Source organism: Sceloporus occidentalis, unplaced genomic scaffold, assembly GCF_023333645.1.
Source record: "Sceloporus occidentalis isolate IW3139 unplaced genomic scaffold, rSceOcc1.0.p SCAF_6, whole genome shotgun sequence".
Lineage (NCBI taxonomy): Eukaryota > Metazoa > Chordata > Lepidosauria > Squamata > Phrynosomatidae > Sceloporus > Sceloporus occidentalis.
Genome location: NW_028316986.1, coordinates 90,167,026 through 90,185,207, shown reverse-complemented (window position 1 = coordinate 90,185,207; position 18,182 = coordinate 90,167,026). Strand labels below are relative to the sequence as shown.

Here is an 18,182-nt window from a genome sequence, read left to right as displayed (position 1 = left end):
TGAGATCTAGGATACAAGTACTTTCCAAATGTTTTTCCAAGAGCAAACTTTTAAGGCCTTGAAAAGATACTTGAATTAGTACTATAAGCAAAGTCTTTAGTGCAGCACATCAGTATCTCTATTAATTTTTCATAGTAGTAATTTTTACCATATTAGAATCTAGTCCTTTTTCATTATATCTCATATATATATATATATATATATATATATATATATATATAAGATATATTAGGCTTTTATTAGGTCCAGTAATAATTATTCCAGAAAACTTCCCTTGATACATTTTAATAGCACAGAACTTGTACTCTGCCCTATAGGAGATCATGCCGAGTAAACATTTACCAAAGTTGTGGGGTATTTTGTAAAGTATTTTTCTTTTCTTTGTTAAAGTTATACCTTCTTCTAAGATCTCAAGGAAGGTTGCTTTACGTGTGCTGGTTTGCTTGCTAGAAAGAGCTTTCAAAAACCAGTGGCTTTTTCTGCTGTTTCATTTGAACAGCCAAGCAGCATAGCTCCAATACCCTTCATTTAAATTTCACTTTTAGAACATCTAAAGCAGAAATGGTTTAGAATACAATATAGTATTCTAATTAATGATAGTCAAACTTACACTTCTTGTACAGTCACTGCTCTCCTATTCCTTCTTTTTGGTAGGGTTTTTTTTTATCTGTGAGCCACCTTAGGTCCCATTCTGGGAGAAAGGGAGTATATAAATGAAATAAATAATAGTTCTCATAGTACTTAAGTTTAGAAGGGAAGTAAACTGGTTGTATAGTACTAGTACAATATTCATAGCCTGTTCTGGAATATCTACTATAATGAGATGAGATGAGATATGGACTGAAACCATGGCATAGTGATAATAGTCACAGTACTATAACAAATTAGACTAGATTTACATTTAAGGAGTCCTATTACAGTTTCTGTTTTTTTCACCATTTTAAGTCTCACTATTCACTTGAGTCTTCCCCAACCCCAAAGTTACCATGAACTAATACAAGAACTTCTTTCCCAGGAATGTTAAATGTAATTGATTTTATAATACAGTCAATGTTTTTGAGAGACAGTGTGGTGTAGTGGTTTGAGAACTGGACTGCAACTCTGGAAACCAATATTCATATCCTTGCTCATCCATGGAACTCCACTGGATGATCCTGGGAAAGTCACATTCTCTTAGTCTTAGAGAAAATCTTGACAAGACAGTCCTGTAATCTTGCCATAGAGTCACCATAAGTCAAAAACAAATTGAAAGCACACCACAACAAACAACAACAACATACCCAAGTTAACAAATCATCTGAAAAAATCTCCTTTTAATGAAATCTTTTTATGTCCACCGTGTCCAGCCCCATTTCCTCCTCATCCTCTGACTAGCTGAATTTTTAGCAGCATTAGCATTGGGAGGATGGTGAAGAAGGGCTGGAGAACCACAGACTTTTGGTGACATCCGTAGGGAGGTGCAGGGAGTACAGTCTGCACTGGATGACACCCCAGAAGAGGGGTGACATCCAGTCGGACGCTTCTGCCCTTGCTGCTGTGCACTGGTGCCCTCATGAGTAGAATTCTGGTAATTGTAGTTTGTTATAGCACCAGAGCTCTGTCACAGAGAAGGCTAAATGTCTTCCAGAACTACAGTTCCCAGAATCCCCTAGCATTGAGCCAGGCAGTTAAAGTGGTCCCAAACTGGATTGTTTCTGCAGTGTGGTTTGGACCAATGTTAGCAATTCTACTGTAGGCAAGTATGCATGCCTATCATAGGGCACCAGTGTTGCCAATCACCCTTGAAGGAAATCCCCCTGAAAATCCCCCAAACGCCCCCAAATTCCCCGGGGCATCTGGGTCAGGGACAGGACATCCGGGTCAAGGGACCGCAAAGCACTATGGGAAGGCAAAAGGGGGCGGGGACTTCTGGGTCGGTCATTTTTTGGACGGGAATGGTATTTTCATTTGGGGGGGAAGGAAGTGAAATAATTCCCTATAAATGGAAAGGCTTTTAATTCCCCAACCGAAATTCCCCATAAATTTTAATACCTGGAAATTCCCTGAAAAGCCTTTTTATTACCTGGAAATCGGGGAAATTCCCCGGAAATTGGCAACACTGTAGGGCACATAAATAGCAACTGCCCTGACAATCCCTTAGTGAGCATGCCTGAACAGTAAAAAAGAGAGAAAGAGGAAAAAGCAGAAAGCCTACCTCACAAGCCACCTCAAGCATATTTGTTTTTTTAAAAAAATACAGATGCATAAGTGTGGCCAACAAAATGGAAATCATAAGAAAGGTGGAGGCTGGTGAAAGGAGGAAAACATCCCTGACTGCATTTTGGACAAAGCTTTCAAGTGGTCTCCAGAAGGGTCACAATGTTTTTGTTTAGTTGTGAAAGGCTTACCAGACCTGGTTGTTTCATTTTTCATGGGTATAATATTTAGTTTTGGATAAAATGTTTACGGAAATATGTTGAACTGATGTTCTTTTTATGGTATATGGCTTATGATATGTTTTGTAAATTATTCTGTCTTTTTAAATTATTGTAACCTGCCTTGAATGCCATTGTATGAGAAAGGTGGGATATAAATCATTGAAATAAAATAAAATATGTTTTCCAAGTTATTTCTGCCTCTGGTACTAAATTTTCTGTTAAAGAAGTAATGCCAAGGAACACATATACTTCGTAAACTAAGGTATACTTGTAATCAGTTATCATCAATTACTAGTTTTGCAATGGTCATTAGCTAAGCCACAAATTCAGGAAATCTCATAGGATGGAAAGAATATTAAAATATCTTTTAAAATAATGTTAAATGACACTTTTTTCAAGTTTCAGAAAACTATGATAAGAAAAAAATTGGACTGATAAGAATCTTTGCAGCTTGACACTCACTTTTTGCAAAAAATTGTGTGTGGTATTTTCAGTAAATACCATTTTCTGCACAGGAGACAGTATTTTCTGTGCAGGAAATAATATTTCTGCAAAGAAATATAATTTTTTGATCAGAAAATTTTATTTTTTGTGCAACAACATAGAAATATTATTTCATGCACAAAAATGCTGTTTTCTGAATAGGAGGTGGTGTTTTCTGTGCAAAAATGTCACATGTGAATTTTACACATAAGTTTAACCATAGCATTTTCTGTACAAAAAATATATATTTCTTTGCAGAGAATGCTGTTTTCTGCACAAAAATACTATGTGCAGAATTTTGCACATAATAAGTTGTAAACTGTAAATAGTCATGGAAAACTGGGCATTGTTAAAATAAGCTGGAAGAAAATTGCTTAAATTACTTGTTGCTTTCTTCTTTTGAAAAAGTAGCAAATAATTACATCCGTAGAATCTTAGTATATTCAGACAAACTACAATCGGCCCCCTGTATCCACAGATTCTACATCCCTGGATTCCACAATCCAGGCTTGACAATATTCAAATAAAATATTACAAAAAGCGAACCTTTATTTTGCCATTTTATATAAGGGACATGATTTTACTATGTCATTGCATATAATCAGCCTTTAGCATCCATGGATTTTGGTATCCATGGTGGGTCCTGGAACTAAAACCCCGCATTTACGAAGGGCCCACTGTGTTCTTAGAATTAAAACTGAGGCCTAACATGGCATCTCAGAAGACCTCCAAATACTTCCAAAAGGGACTTCATGTCTTTAAGACCTACAAGAAATTAATTTCCTATAAATGTTACCTATAAAGTTCACTGTACAAACTTTCACTATTCTCTCTAGGGTCACTGTGCATGTAACTTGTAAAAGGACATTTAAGAAACATGGAGGTCCAACAGAGCTGAATACATTTCTCCTTTATAAGGCTGGATTCTAATGTGGCCATGTGTATGGAGTGCTTTCCGAGAGAAGATCAGTGTTGGAAGGCATCTTCTGTTTATCCTCAGTTAAAAGATAAAGAACAATAAAAAGGGGGGAAATGGGCTTTGAAGTTGCCTATCAACACCTAGACCATACACAGCAGATCTAGCACATGGACAGCTTTCACCTAATCAGTATTGTCCCTACCATTCTGAAATATATGATCTTCCCACTTACATTATAGTAATTATTTCTAGATTTGCATATCAGGGTGGCGTAGTGGTTTGAGTGTCAGACTATGACTCTAAAGACCACGGTTCAATTCCTAGCTCGGCCATGAAACCCATTGGATGACCTTGGGCAAGTCACATGCTCTCAGCCTCAGGGGAAGGCAATGGCAAACTTCCTCTGAACAAATCTTACCAAGAAAACCCCATGATAGGTTTGTCTTAGAGTTGTCATAAATCTTAAGTGACTTGAGGGCACACAACAACAACAACCACAACAACAACATTGCTATCAATATATTAGCACATGGAAGTACTATGAAAGCACAAGTCTTCTTTTGTTGTAATTTTTGGTGATACAGAAGAGGGGGCACAAGCTTATGCCCCACCTTGTCACGTGCAGCAAAATCTGGAAAGGGGAGAAATATATTCCAGGTTATATGAGGTTGCAGGCTGTTATTTTATACCCAGAATGAAATCCAGCAAAGAGGGGTTAGATTTTAAAAATAATTTTATTTTTACACTGTTTAAATTCCTCAGATTGGTTTTATTGTACACAGCCCTGAGATCTTTAGATCCAGGCCAAGAAATACTTACATTAGAAATATAGAAATGTAAGAAATACTTACATTAAATTAAATTAGGTTCCAGTTTAGCCATGTGAATCCCTAATATCATTTAAAGGGGGCTTTCACATCCTTCTTGACACATTCCTATGCATAAACCCTTCCTTTTTTAAAATCCACCCTTGATCTAACTGGCAGCCTATCAGACCAGATATCTAAATGTTAAAAATCCAAATGATGCCCTAAGTTTGATTTTAAAGAATGCCTCCTTCTGATCCACAGCCGCCCTGGTTTCTTTCCAGCGCAGGGTGCTAGCCTGTCGAAATCAGTGCCACATTCTCTCCCCCGCCCCTCCACTACACACACACCAGTAGTCCTTTAAAATTAATAGCACATGCAGAGGAAAAACTAAACCCCTTTGACGTCACTCTTGAAAGGAGGAAACATAAACAGAAAAGGCTCCACTCCAGCAGCTCGCAGAGGCTTAAGCTGATTGGGCTGCTTGGCTGTGCTTGTGGCAGTTGACAGCACCTCCCAGCTAGGCAATGCTCGGCCTTCGGCTTGCTGCTTAACACTCAGACAGTCAGAGACTGCAGCAAGCACAGCCCAGCTCTCTATCCCAGTACTTGCCTGGCAGAAAAGTGCAGTCTCCTCTTAAGACTCTCTCTTTCTCCCTCCCCTCCTCTTTCTCGATCTGCTTCTTCGGGTTATCTATCTGCTTGGGCTTTGCCTCCTCTCCAGCACCAGCACCACTACGCCCACCACTCCTGCCCATGTTCATGTGCACCTTTCTCTGCCCCCTTGCGCTTCTGACTTAATTATTCACCTCATCCTGGATGCCATTTCTGGATCCTGCAGTACAAGTCTTCATGAACAAGCTGCACTGCTTACAGATTTCACGGCATTCAAAGGTCACAGAACTGCCACTATGGTTAAATGTCTTGTTTAATGGTTGAGGTACGTAGAGCAAATTTGAAGAGGCTGTGTGTGTTTATGTTGTCACTGCTGGGATTGTTGTTGTTTTTGTTCTAAACCGGGGCTCGGGGGTTGTTTGCATTTGCCATGCTTAATAGGAAAAAGTTGTTTTTGTACTTAAAAGAAAAGGCTAATGGTCTGTGGAAAATGTCACTGAAATGTTCTTACCTGTCTTTTCATTGTTGTTGGCATTTTCTTGAGTCAATGAAACCAGGAAACTTGCATGAATTATAACTATAATAAATGCAAAGAATAATCAAAAGGGTTCTGGTACAATGATACATTATGGCCTTTAGGAGAGTGAAGGGTTATTTCCCCCTATAATCTGTTGTCTGGTCTTGAGTATTTCAAGTTTGCTTGGTCAGGACAGTCCTTATAGGTGACTGAATGCTTAGGAAGAGATAATGAGGGATACATTTTTTTTAAAATGAGTAACAGGGGTGTGGGGCAAGCAGAATGTGTATATCCAAATATTTGCTTAGGAATATATGTTATAAATGTTTAGTGTCTGGCAGTTTCAGCTGGCTTGGATTTCAAAATGCAAAGTTAGAAATACTCATGTGCTCCTTTAACTTCACTGGAGGGGAGATTGCCTATGTCAATATTTCATCTCTTTGCTTGTGGCTTTAACAGCTAGCTGAAGAAAATTTTCTGGGGAACTTCAGCTTCTCAGGACTGTTTGGTGACATGTGCATTCAACTGGTCATCAAACAGCAGCCTGTAGTCTTAACTTGGATGACTGTGGCAGCATTAAAGTGACCTGCATGTGCTGCAGGAAACACGAGCGATGGTTCAAAACAGAGCTCACATTGTTTTCATGAGTGTAGCTGCAAACATGCCTGTGGAGAAGGTGATCACTTGGAGAGATAGCAACTGATGGCCTATCATTTAATTAAAGCATAGCAGAGTGGCACATTGTCTGATTATGAGGCTGTAAGATTTAAACACACTGGAAGCTCTTCTGAGCTGCTGTGGCTGACAAAAAGGCAGTTGTTTTCATGGGAGAAAAACTTGTTCTTAATGGTAGACTCATTTTGCTTTTTTAAACAGGTGATAAATCCAGAAATATTGGATGGGTCATCCTGACAAGGCAGTTGAAAGGTTTAAGAGGGGAGAAACAAATTAGCTGCACTTGATTCCTAAGTACCAGCTTAGGAATAGCAAAATATTAGCTCCAAAATGCAGACTATCTGCTATGTGCTGTGAATGGACAATTGCTATTCTGCAGTGCCTGGTGGAAAAAACAAGGACTTTGTGTATTACAAATGCATAACTGCAGCTCCTCCATTTCCTTTGCTTTATCTTCACTGATGGCTGCAAGAACAAAGAGACTGCTGTCATTAATAAACTGCTTAATGGCACATCTCACATGTTGTGCTAGAGCATCCCTCTTTCTTTTCCAACAACCAGCATGCAGTCAATTTTTATTAGCTAGCAAAAGACATTCCTTTCTCTTTCCCAGTACTGTTGCTTTCCCCCCCTTCTCCATCCACAGTAGAACTTCTTTTTCACAGAAAGTGCTTGCAAGTTCCAGAAATCAATGCCAGTGCTTTATTGGGGGAAAATTGTTTTTTCCTACTGTGTATAAATTGTTCCTTAGTTTAAATAGTCACTTTGTAAAGGGGAAGAGAATGTGAGGAAGGCAGATAATTTTGCAAGGAGGGAAGTCTTCAAAGTTTCTGAACTTTCTTGAAGAAGCTTGATTTCTGAGGCCTTGAGTTTTATAATGGTGCCAAACACAGGATAAATGTCACTACAAAATGTTTAACTGTGTAACTAACACAAATCCATGGGTCAAAATTGGTAAGTGGAAAGAGAATTCTCCTTCATTATCCATCCAGATGTCTTGATTAGCCAAAGCTGTTGGTCCTCATCTAGTTCTGTTTTTAAGTCATAGTGAAATTAACAGAGCTTGAATTAATTACAACCAAAGGAGAAGCCACATATTTCAGTAATTGGGGAGGTATAGGAGAAACTGGCATTACATTCAAAGTATTCTTCCAATCTACCATAAATGTGTGATAACTTTAACTCCATAGCACAATTTCATCATTTTGTGTGCGTTTCCCTCTCCCTTCTATTGAAAGCCAATGACTTAGCATGGAGATATGGAAATATATAATGTGGTAATATCACATCATGGCAGAAAGGATATTTCATATTGCATGGGAAAGATGGGGTAGCCCTTCCATTAGACAGAGTGAGATGGCAGCCTCAGGCAGCAAATTGCTAGCATTATGAAGAGGCAGCAAATTGTTAGCCCATTACATAGTTATTTGGGCGGGGGGGGGGGGGTGTGTGTGTTTCTGCCAGACATTTTCTGTCTCAGGCAACAAAGTAACTTGGCCAGATTAAGGTACTACTGTATGCATCTAGAATTGGAAGTGGGTGGTATGAGTGGGATGTCATTTGCTGATCTACCTCAGCCAAGAAAATGTCTTGGGCAAGGCCTGGGGACAGCACATGAATTTGAATAGGCAAGGTACTGTATTCAGCAGTTGACAGGTTACTCCTGTATGTAACCTGTAGTATGCAATTTTGGAAACATATTGCTGTGGTTCGTCTTATTGATTTCACTACATTTTGGACCCATTGGAAATTTTTTACATGAACATTTTAAATGTCTCCAAAATATCTGAAGAAGGAAACTTTAAACTAGAGAGCAGATTTTTCTTCTTCTTTACTAATGGTGATCAAACTTCTTAGTATGCATTCTAAATACAGGGAACAAAACAAAGTGGGGAAATAAAGTTACACTTTGCAGGGATTCAAGAAGCTACTTCCTATATTCAGATAGTTGTTGTTGTTGTTGTTGTTGTTGTTGTTTTGACCTCAGTGAAGCTAACACAGTCCGATGTACATCATGATAAACACTAAAAACCCATCCAGGCACATCTCTTGCACTGTATTAGTTTGTGTACTTAATCACAATCATAGGCATCACTCTAACCAGGATGATGCAAACCTTGGATTACACAGGCACATAAGCAGGCATGCTTTGGTGATTCCAAAAGCTTTGTATGAGTGTCAAGGCTGTGAAACTTGGCATTCTCTTGCAGACAGACGGGGAATAACATTAAAAAGATGTCCCCTTCTGAAATCAGACAAGTGTTCATCAACTCTTGATTTACAGGTTCTACTGCTTGGACCCCATGAAAAGTAAAAGCCAATAAAACATGTCCAGTTTTGGACTTAATAAAGATACCATGAACTTAATGTATGCCAAAAATAAAAACATTGAGAGCAGCATCAAAGACAAGTCAGCAACAATAGAAGATGAGTCAGTCACATGCCCTTTATTGTGATTTCCTGTATCAAGGGCAGCATCCAAAAATGATTCATATAGTTATTATTTATGGGTGAAACTCTGGAGACCAGAGTTTGGATCCTTGCTTGGCCACAAAAATCTAGCAGGTGACATTTGGAGAGTCACACTCTCTCTTGGTCTGAGGAATGCAAAGGCAAACCCCCTCAAACAAATCTTGCCAGAAAAAAAAACCCATAATATGGGTGCCATAAGTCAGAAATTATTTGAAGGCATATAACAACAACAACTGCAACAGCAGCAACAACAAAGTATATGTAAATCTTCCGTGCTTTCACCTCTTGATTATAATTTCCAATAGCATTGTGTGAGAAAGCTCTGCTAATTTTTTATTTCTCCTCATGAGATACCATTAATGGACATCTGGTTTTTATTTAGAAAGCACCTGTCAGCCCTACTTTTTCAGAGCTTGGGAAAGCTACCTTTTGGGACCCTCTCTTCCAAATCCCACTGGTGTGCTGGCTGGGGAGGGGTGAAATTCTGGAATTATTTTCTAAAAGAAGAAAAGACAAAAGACAAAATCTTCACATTCAGCACATCTTGATTGGCAAGCATTTCCATCTAGCCTCTTTCTATGGCCTGGTCCAGACAGGCCCTTTAGCACGTTCTGCTGAAGTGCTAGGGTTGCCTCGGGGCACCGTTTCCACACGCCCCGCGACCCTAGCATATCACCAGGATGCCATCGCTGCATGGTGCCATATACATGGCACGCGTAGCAATGACATCACTACTGTGCTGCGTCCAGATGGAGCCGCGCAGCAGTGCTGCAGCCACCTATTTGTGGTGGCACAAAAATGAGCCACGTTTTAGCGCTCCTTTTTCTTTAGCATAGCCGCTCCACACAATTTGGTTGCTGTGGCATGGCTACAGGAGAAAGAGAGGCGGATCCGGGCCACCTCTTTCTGGCGATCTATACTACGCCTATGTTATTTCTAAGCTAGAACACCAGTGTTCCATGCTTATGATCAATTGATACTCCTGTTATAACCCACAAATGGATCCTGGTCATATATTGGTCTGAAAATGAAACAATCCCCAAGAGACATTGTGCAAAACTGACAAGTATTGGCAATAATGCGAAATAGTTATTAACATTGTTCTCTTCTGGGGAGTTCTGACTTGCTGCAAAGTTTCATCCTACTGGCAAAAGCAACCCTGTAATTTCCCACACCATTCTTCATCTGGAGTGAGTCACACTGGCCCTTGGATGAGCACCTAAGTGAGAAACTGTGCTGCATTTACTGATATACAAATCAACCATCATCCAAACAATATAGGTTTCTGCAAGGCAGGTGCTCTTATATGCTCAGTCATCTTCAAAGTCTCTATATTGTTTTATGTGGTGGGAGTGGGGGGACATAATAGTGATATTTAGAGCAGAAAATAATACAATGGACATGTTTCTACAAGACACACTAATACCAATAGACAAATGTGTCTCTTCTCCATTCTCTTTTACTTAAATGTATTTTTTCTTGCTAATCATCATCCATCTCTTTCAAAAATAATGCAGCAGTCCACAGGTAGGGGTGTGTGTGTGTGTGTGTGTGTGTGTATCAATAAATTTGGAAGGTAGATGATCCTGCCCAGCTACAGATTTCATTGACACATGGAATTCTGGCATTGTAAGGATGTCGCCCCTATAAAATAGGAAATATTCCAAGCCAGCAAATTCTGTGGTAAATTTTGCTAGCATGTCTAGTTGCATTTATTTGAAAGCAGACCACTATTCCCCTCAGATAAAAGCTGAGACACATCTGGTGAAGAAACATCATAATGTGATCAAGGGGGCAAAAGTTATAAACAAGGAGAAAGACACAAGGCAAGAGAGGCCATCGCAGTTTGCTTTTCCCTGAGTCTATAGGGAAGGATAACATTCCACTCCTTCCTCTACTCTACATCCCCACTCTGCTGAATTAATTGAGTGCAAACTTCTCTTGCATTTTGAACTCAGTTTGTAGCAACTGAAAAGAACTAAGGACAAAGTGGGGAAGTGGAGGGAGAAGAGAGAAACTGGAACATTGAAAAAGCTGCTGAAAAAGTGGGAAAACAGGGGATTAATTGGAACTGCCCTTGTCACATTGGGACAATTGGAGGATATATGACAGTAGACAGAGAAGTTTGGTATGAACAGACGGAAGTGGGACTATCCCTGTTTACCAGGCTGCACACACATTTATTTATCTGAAAGCACACGTGCATTTTAATACAGCATTTTAAATATAATTTTTGAATTTTTTTCTACTTAAGCCAATCCATATCAAAATCATTTAACAAGACACTAGTCCATGCTGCATACTAACTAGACAGATGACATCTTTCTGGAATTCTTCTAGTCATCCCAACCCTCCATTACTTAAGGCCTTGTTCCCACTATGGTTTAAACCGGATCGTAATTCCAAATGATTAGTTTTAAACCACCATGGTTCCCACTTAATTTGAATCGCTGAAGCAATTCACAAAGGGGGGACATGGTTTTTACCCATTTAACCCAGATCAAAAAGATGTTGGTAAAATGGGGTATTTTGGGGGCTGAATCGATTTATTTGGAAATAAATCGATTCAGCTGAAGTTGGAAACAGGCGGATTTGAATCGGATTCGAATCCACCCTGGTTTCCACTGGCAGCAGCTTCCTCGGCCTCCCGGCCATACCTCCATGCCTTATCTGTCCTCAGTCTTCTGTTCTCCCAACCTCTCCTCCACTCCCGGCCTACCGGTATGGCCAGGAGGATGGAGGGAGGCATGGCAGGGAAGTCACAGCTGTCGTTTCCTGCACCAATTCTTGAAACCGGTGCAAAAATAGTGGGAACCACCCTGTTTGCTAAACTGGTTTCAGGAATTGGTTCAGGAATCGAATCAAGAGGTAAGTGGGAATTGGGCCTTACAATAATTTCCCCATTACTTCTATGGGAAACTGACAAAGTAGAAGGAGAGCCTCAAAACTGCATTGTTTTCTTTCTGATTAAAGTCCATCTGAATTAGGAAAACTCTTCATTCTCTTCTGCATAAAATGACAGCAGAATAGATGGCTGAGGATAATTTTCCAAGAGTTACTGAAACCCAACAAAGATTTCTCTACATTTGTCCGTTTCAATGGAGTGCAGAAAAGCAATGATGAGTGGAAGGAAACTGACACTGATGAAACTGTAAGGCTCCCCCCCCCCCCAACTTTGTTACTTTTAGTAAGTGAAAGCTGTATTATACTGAGCTAGTATTACACTTATTGGCATAGTTTTAGACAGGAGATTTTCCAGCACTGAGAAATTGAAACTGGGACCTTTTTCTTGTTTCCTGGGCCATCATTGGTGGTGTGGTAATAAGGCAGAAGAATAGAACTTCTCATGAACGTTTAAAGATAGGATGGCTATTACATCAACTTCATTTTGCAGGCTGCAGAAGGGATACTAATACCGGTTGGTCCTGCTCATGCTTGTTTGCAAGGAACATGGTAAACATTTCTATTGTTAGTTTGATCAAACAGCTCAGCTCTTACAAGTTTATCTTGCCCATCTTAATTGCCAATAACATGCTTATTTAAGTTTGTAGCACTATAAGCAAAGCAAAACATATCCAGAGATTACAAGATGACAGGCTGGAGTTAAGTAAAAAGATAGTTTTAATATGCCTGTAGTTCTTTTGTCTTGTTTAAGCACATTTTAAACTTATCTTACTGTTTTAGAAACTCATTGATATTCATCCTAGTGTGGTAGCTGCTAAATGAAGTTGAACCAGAGTTTGAGGAAATTGCTTTTTTGGACTACAGCTCCCAGAATCCTTGGAACAATATGATCATGTTGGTTGTGGGATTCAGGAAGCTGCAGTTTGAAAAAGTAACTTCCCCAAGCACTGAGTTTATCCTTACAATCAGAACAGAACATCATGTACCTAAGCACTCTCAGAGAGGAGGGAGATGCCAGAGTTCTGCTAAGTAATTTGTTCCTTTGGTGATTTTTTCTTATTTTAGGGAAGCAGTTATTTAAAGAGGTACACTAAGACCAGCTTCCATATCTTTGATAGTTTTTAAGAAATAGAGGAGAGACAAAGTATTCTTTTACTATGCAGTGACATTTTCCAACAGGGTAGTGGTATCAGTCTGTTGCATTAAAAGAAAAAGTGCCTTGGGGTGAAGCAGGCAGGCACAAAGGAGCATTCACCAGCTGTAATCATTCTGGGACCATGGTGACCATAAGATCCGCTCCTGAAGCAGCCCACTGCTATGGTCTCAGATGGGTCACTGGCCTCCCCAAAGGAACCGAGCCCTTCCCAGAAGGCATCTGGCTCCATCCTGGCTTCTGAGGGAGAGAGGGGTGGGCCAATCCCATCAGGCCTCCCCAAAGGAACTGAGCCCTTCCCAGAAGACTTCTGGCTCCATCCTCCACTCCCTTCCCCTTTTGTGTCATGTCTTTTTAGATTGTAAGCCTGAGGGCAGGGAACCGTCTAATTAAAAGATTGTATGTACAGTGCTGTGTAAATTTACAGCGCTATATAAATAAAGCTTAATAATAATAGTAATTAAATCTGCTCCATTTGCCAGCAGCATGTGACTGCCTTAGACGGCCTCAAAACAGCTTCCAGCTGCTTCAGCAGCATGCGTCATCTAAACACCATGCCCCTAAAGTGGTCAGAAGCCGTTCTATTTGACCCATCTGTTTCAGGCCTTCGGCATCTTAAGCACTAATGGGCTGTATTGGGCAAGTTGCCTTTGTTGACTTAGGGTGACACCTGGCTTGAAAACAGTAGTTTGCCCACACCAACTGCAGACTTGCCATCCATGGATTTAAGCTTTCATGGATGGCAAGCCCCAAATATTTAAATGGGCACATGTGCACACAGGCATGTGCACATGTGTGCACACCATTGAAAAAAATGGATTTGAGCATCCACAGTTTTTGCTATGCATGGGGAGGGGGTCCATGAAAAAGATTCACTGGTCTTAGTAAACCACAAACTAAACATAATTCTACTATGTGATGCAATGGCCAAAAAGCCAATGCAATTCTGTTCTTCATGAACAGGAGCATAGTGTCCAGATCAAAAGAAGTAGTAGTGCCACTCTATTCTGCTTTGATCAGATCTCAGCTGGAAAACTGTGTCCAGTTCTGAACACCACAGTTCAAGGGGGGTATTGGCAAGTTGCGACATGTCCAGAGGAGAATGACCAAGATGATGAAATAGACTTAAGAGGTAGAACAGACCACCCCAAAGGGGTGACTTGAAGCTGCCCCTGAGAGAGCCAGGCTGGGGGCATGACAAGTGCATGCTACAGCCCCAGTCTGGCTTTTTGCTGGTCCAAAAAGAAGTGGCAAAATGCCGCTCCTTTTTGCGCTGGCAAAAAGCTGGGTTTTACCTCCCCACCATGGCTCTATGGCACTTCTGCGGCATGCAACATGTAAACACCATGCCACCAGAGTGCCATGAAGCCCACCAGTGTGTGGGCAGCTCGACAGCTTCTGGGTGGCTTTGGGATAGTTTCAGGGCATGCATCATGCATATGCCATGTCCCCAAGCTACCAGGAAGCCAGCTTTTCAAGCAGGTCTGTTTCGGTTATTCAGTCTATGAAAGCTTGTGCTACCAACTTCTTTCTCTCAGTAAGTCTCAAAGATACTACAAGATCCCTTTGCATACTGATTCCAACTAACACGGCTATGTCTTTGAATTCTACCAGGATGGAAATCAAGCCTTATAAGGAATGATTTATAGAGTCGGTATCTTTTGCCTGGAGAAGACAAGACTGAGAGATGACATGATAGCTATTTTAAAATATCTGGAGGTTGTCACATAGAAGATGGAGCCAGCTTGTTTTCTGCTGCTCCAGAGACTAGAACAGAACCAAACTGCAAGAAAAGAAATTCCACTCAAACATTAGGAATAATTTCTTTATGGTAAGAGCTGTTCAACAATGAAACAGACTGGCATGCATGTGAATGGGCCTTCCTTTTTTGGAGATCTGTAAACAGAGATTGGATGGGCATCTTTTGGAAGTTTAAGGTATTATAATTATCTCTAAGGCATTACAAGATGCTTTGTGGTTAAAGTAGTGGCAGAAGTCTCAAGCGGTGCTATATTCTTATACACACACATACATAAATACACACACACACTAGCGTGAGAACTCTTCTTAAGGGATAGGGTTTTTAGAGGCTCTCATTATGAAAAGAATTATCTAAGGACATACTTGTTCAATTTGTGTCATGTTTTATTGTATAAACAAGTTTGAACTGATTAAAATAAATTCCTTGAAGGAGTTGTTGCTGTAGGCCAAATCTCTCATTGTCATTCCATCCTAATTCCCAATGGAAGTTTTGCCAAAACAAGAACTGAATAAGGGCTGAAAGATTTAAGTTATCTTTTTGTCTCTATATAAGGCTCCCTAGGAAACTTGGGATTCAGATGAAATGTTTGATGTTATTTCTTTGTAGGCCTTTTTCAAGCCCCCTTTTTTCATTCAGATTAGTATGTTAGGAATGGTGGAAACATTTTAGATGGACTTGAAATGGGAGTTGGAATTAGGTTGAGATTTTTTTCAGCCACCCCTCACAAATCCCATAATCTTCCCCTGTTTTGCATTCTCCAGAAATAACTCCACAATCCCCCACTTGGTGCCAGCATATTTGAAGGGTACTAGGTTGGAAGAGGCTGTAGGTGACATTAGTGTAAACATGGTTAAGAAATTTTAAATACAGATTGAGGGGTTTGACAGACCGCCCCTTTTAGCACCAGATCAGGGCAGTGGCAACTACATGCTGCAGCCCCGATCTCTGCTTTCCTTGGTGCAAAAAAGAGCTGCAAAAAGTGGCTCCATTTTGTGCCCTGGAAAGGGCACCATAGCTGCTGGCATGCAGCTTTTCTGTGCTCCTTTAGTGCTGCATCATGTAGACACAATGCCAGAAGAGCACCATGATACCGCCTGTCATGTGGTGCTGTGATGCCATGCCCCAATTCCACCCACAGGCCAGCCTCAATGGCCAGTCTGTACAGTCCCTGAGTCTCCATTATCCAGAATTCCAAAATATTCCAAAAACCAAAACTTTTCCATGAATGGCTGAGACACTGGCACCTTTGCTTTCTGATAGTTCAGTGTCCACAAATTTTGTTTCATGGACAAAATTATTTAAAATATTGTATGAAATAATATGTGTATAAGGTGTATATGAAACATTCTTTTCCCATCTCCAGTATATCGCATTATGTACATATATGAATATACAAAATTTTCCAAATTCCAAAATCCAAAACACTTCTGATCCCAAGTATTTTGGATAAAGGATGTTCAAGATGCATGTACTTATCAAAATTTGCAAATTTCTTCATAAATGGGATTGAAAGAATTTTAGGGGTTTTTGTTAATCAAATATCAGAGTGAAATCTGTTTATTCTTACGTATAATGTTTGTTACACTTTATAGAGTAACAAGCAAGTGAAAAAGGTTTATGTTTACCTCTGTGTGTGTGTGTGTGTGTGTGTGTGTGTGTGTGTAAGGAGAGGTCTAATCTAGTGAATTTACAATTTAAACTTTGAATTAGTGGGAGGGACAATTAATTCTTGCAGACAAGAAAGAATAATTTACCATTTTTCTTGGCCATAAAAAGTCTGGGTTTTTTTAATTGTGCAGTTTTTTAAACTATTCAGTATTTGGGACTTATTCTATTTTTAAAAAAGTGGATGTGGGTTTTTCCACAGAAAATAAATTTCCTCTACAGAAAACAAATTTTCAGAACAGTAGACTACATTATTTGTCAGAAAACTCGATGTGCTCAGAAAACAGCATTTTATGTACAGAAAGCAACATTTCTATTTTCCTTGCAAAAGTTGAGTTTTTAGTACACAAAATGCTGTTTTCAGTGCCAGAAACTTTTTTGCTGCATAGAAAATCAGTGCAAAATCATCATCATCATCATCATCATCCCTATTGCTTTTTGGAGTGGTGATGAAATGAATCACAAACTGTGAAGCTTCTCACCCATCTAGGATTCATTTTCTCAGAATTTCCCAAGACATAAGAAACCCATTTTTCAACCATTTTCAAATGTTTTTGAATATTCTAACATATTGAAAATGAAGGATAGAGAGGGATGAATACTTACAAGTGATTACTTACACACACTCACACAATTTATGGACAATATTATTTTTTAAAACTGCTTTCTGGATGAAATTGGACAAGAAAACATATGAGGTTAAAAGTACACATACCTTAAAATAGTATAAACAAAGCAACAAATAATAAACGTATAATTACAATATACATTGATGAATCCAGGAAATTAATTTTTGCCAAGCTGTTGATTTAATTGCAGATACTCACTGTTAAGTCAGATAAAAATGTGATCTGTTTTTTATTTATTTTTTCATCAACATACTTTTAGAATATATATTTTAACTGAAGGTTTTCATTAAAAACATCTCAGAATATATTTGTTTTGAACATTGTTCACTACTTTAAACAAAAATACTTTGTTTAATCTTTTCCTTACCAGTCACCTGATTTTGTTCTGGAATCTTGTTCTTTACAACTTTGGTGGGGTTATGAAGCATATGATGAGGTCATAGTAAATCCATTTCTTGTATTATTATTATTATTATTATTATTATTATTATTATTAATGATTTTTTTAGTTCTGTTAACTGAGAGTGATTTGGAATAATCCTCTCAAATGTCCTACTAAGAACCTTGTAATGAACATTATTGTTCCCAGCAGTTATCAGGTAACAGAGGGACAAGGCTATTGGTAGCAACTAACTATAATGACTACACATTATTTCCAGTATCAGAGGCATTATACTTCTCAGTACCAGTTGCTGGGGTACATGAGTAAGACAGAGGGTCTTATTGTGTTCATGTCAGCTTGTGAGGTTCTCATAGGCATCTGTCCAGCCACTGTGAAAAGATAATCCTGAACTAGATGTGTCCTTGCTGCTCTTAAGAACAGCTTTTTTTAATGTTCTGATTGCTTGACCAGTATCACTTGGTGCATACCATTATGTTACAACTACTACATGGAAGGCAGTAGAAATAATTCCATGTGGTAAGAACTCTACATGCCAGCATAATCCTTCATGTATTTACTCAGCAATGTCTCCCAGTGGGATTCAGAACTAAGTAAAATTGTATAATTTGCAGCCGCAGTGTCAAAAATATGTGAGAGTCACCCTTCAGGTGTGTGCGCTCCATCACAAGGAGAGTTTCCATGTCCTCAACATACATTCCTGGAAGTAACTGGCAACTGGTATGGAAACTGTGAGTGGATCTCACAGCTTCTGTGTAGCTCTGCA

At 39.4% G+C, this 18,182-nt stretch overlaps 1 protein-coding gene across 2 annotated transcripts in view; it reads left to right on the top strand.

The window, feature by feature from the left end:
• The window catches only part of PDE7B (phosphodiesterase 7B), a 262,193-nt gene that overhangs the window by 48,184 nt on the left and 195,827 nt on the right, over positions 1 to 18,182 (top strand). Inside the window, exon 1 of one of the 2 annotated variants that reach the window (XM_089530313.1) lies at positions 5,161 to 5,564. The exons of the other annotated variant lie outside the window; for it this stretch is intronic. Within the exon in view, the coding sequence (XP_089386439.1) occupies positions 5,544 to 5,564 (21 nt within the window). The 5' untranslated portion in view covers positions 5,161 to 5,543. Of the gene's footprint in view, positions 1 to 5,160; positions 5,565 to 18,182 lie in introns of those variants that run through there. 2 annotated transcript variants of the gene reach the window in all.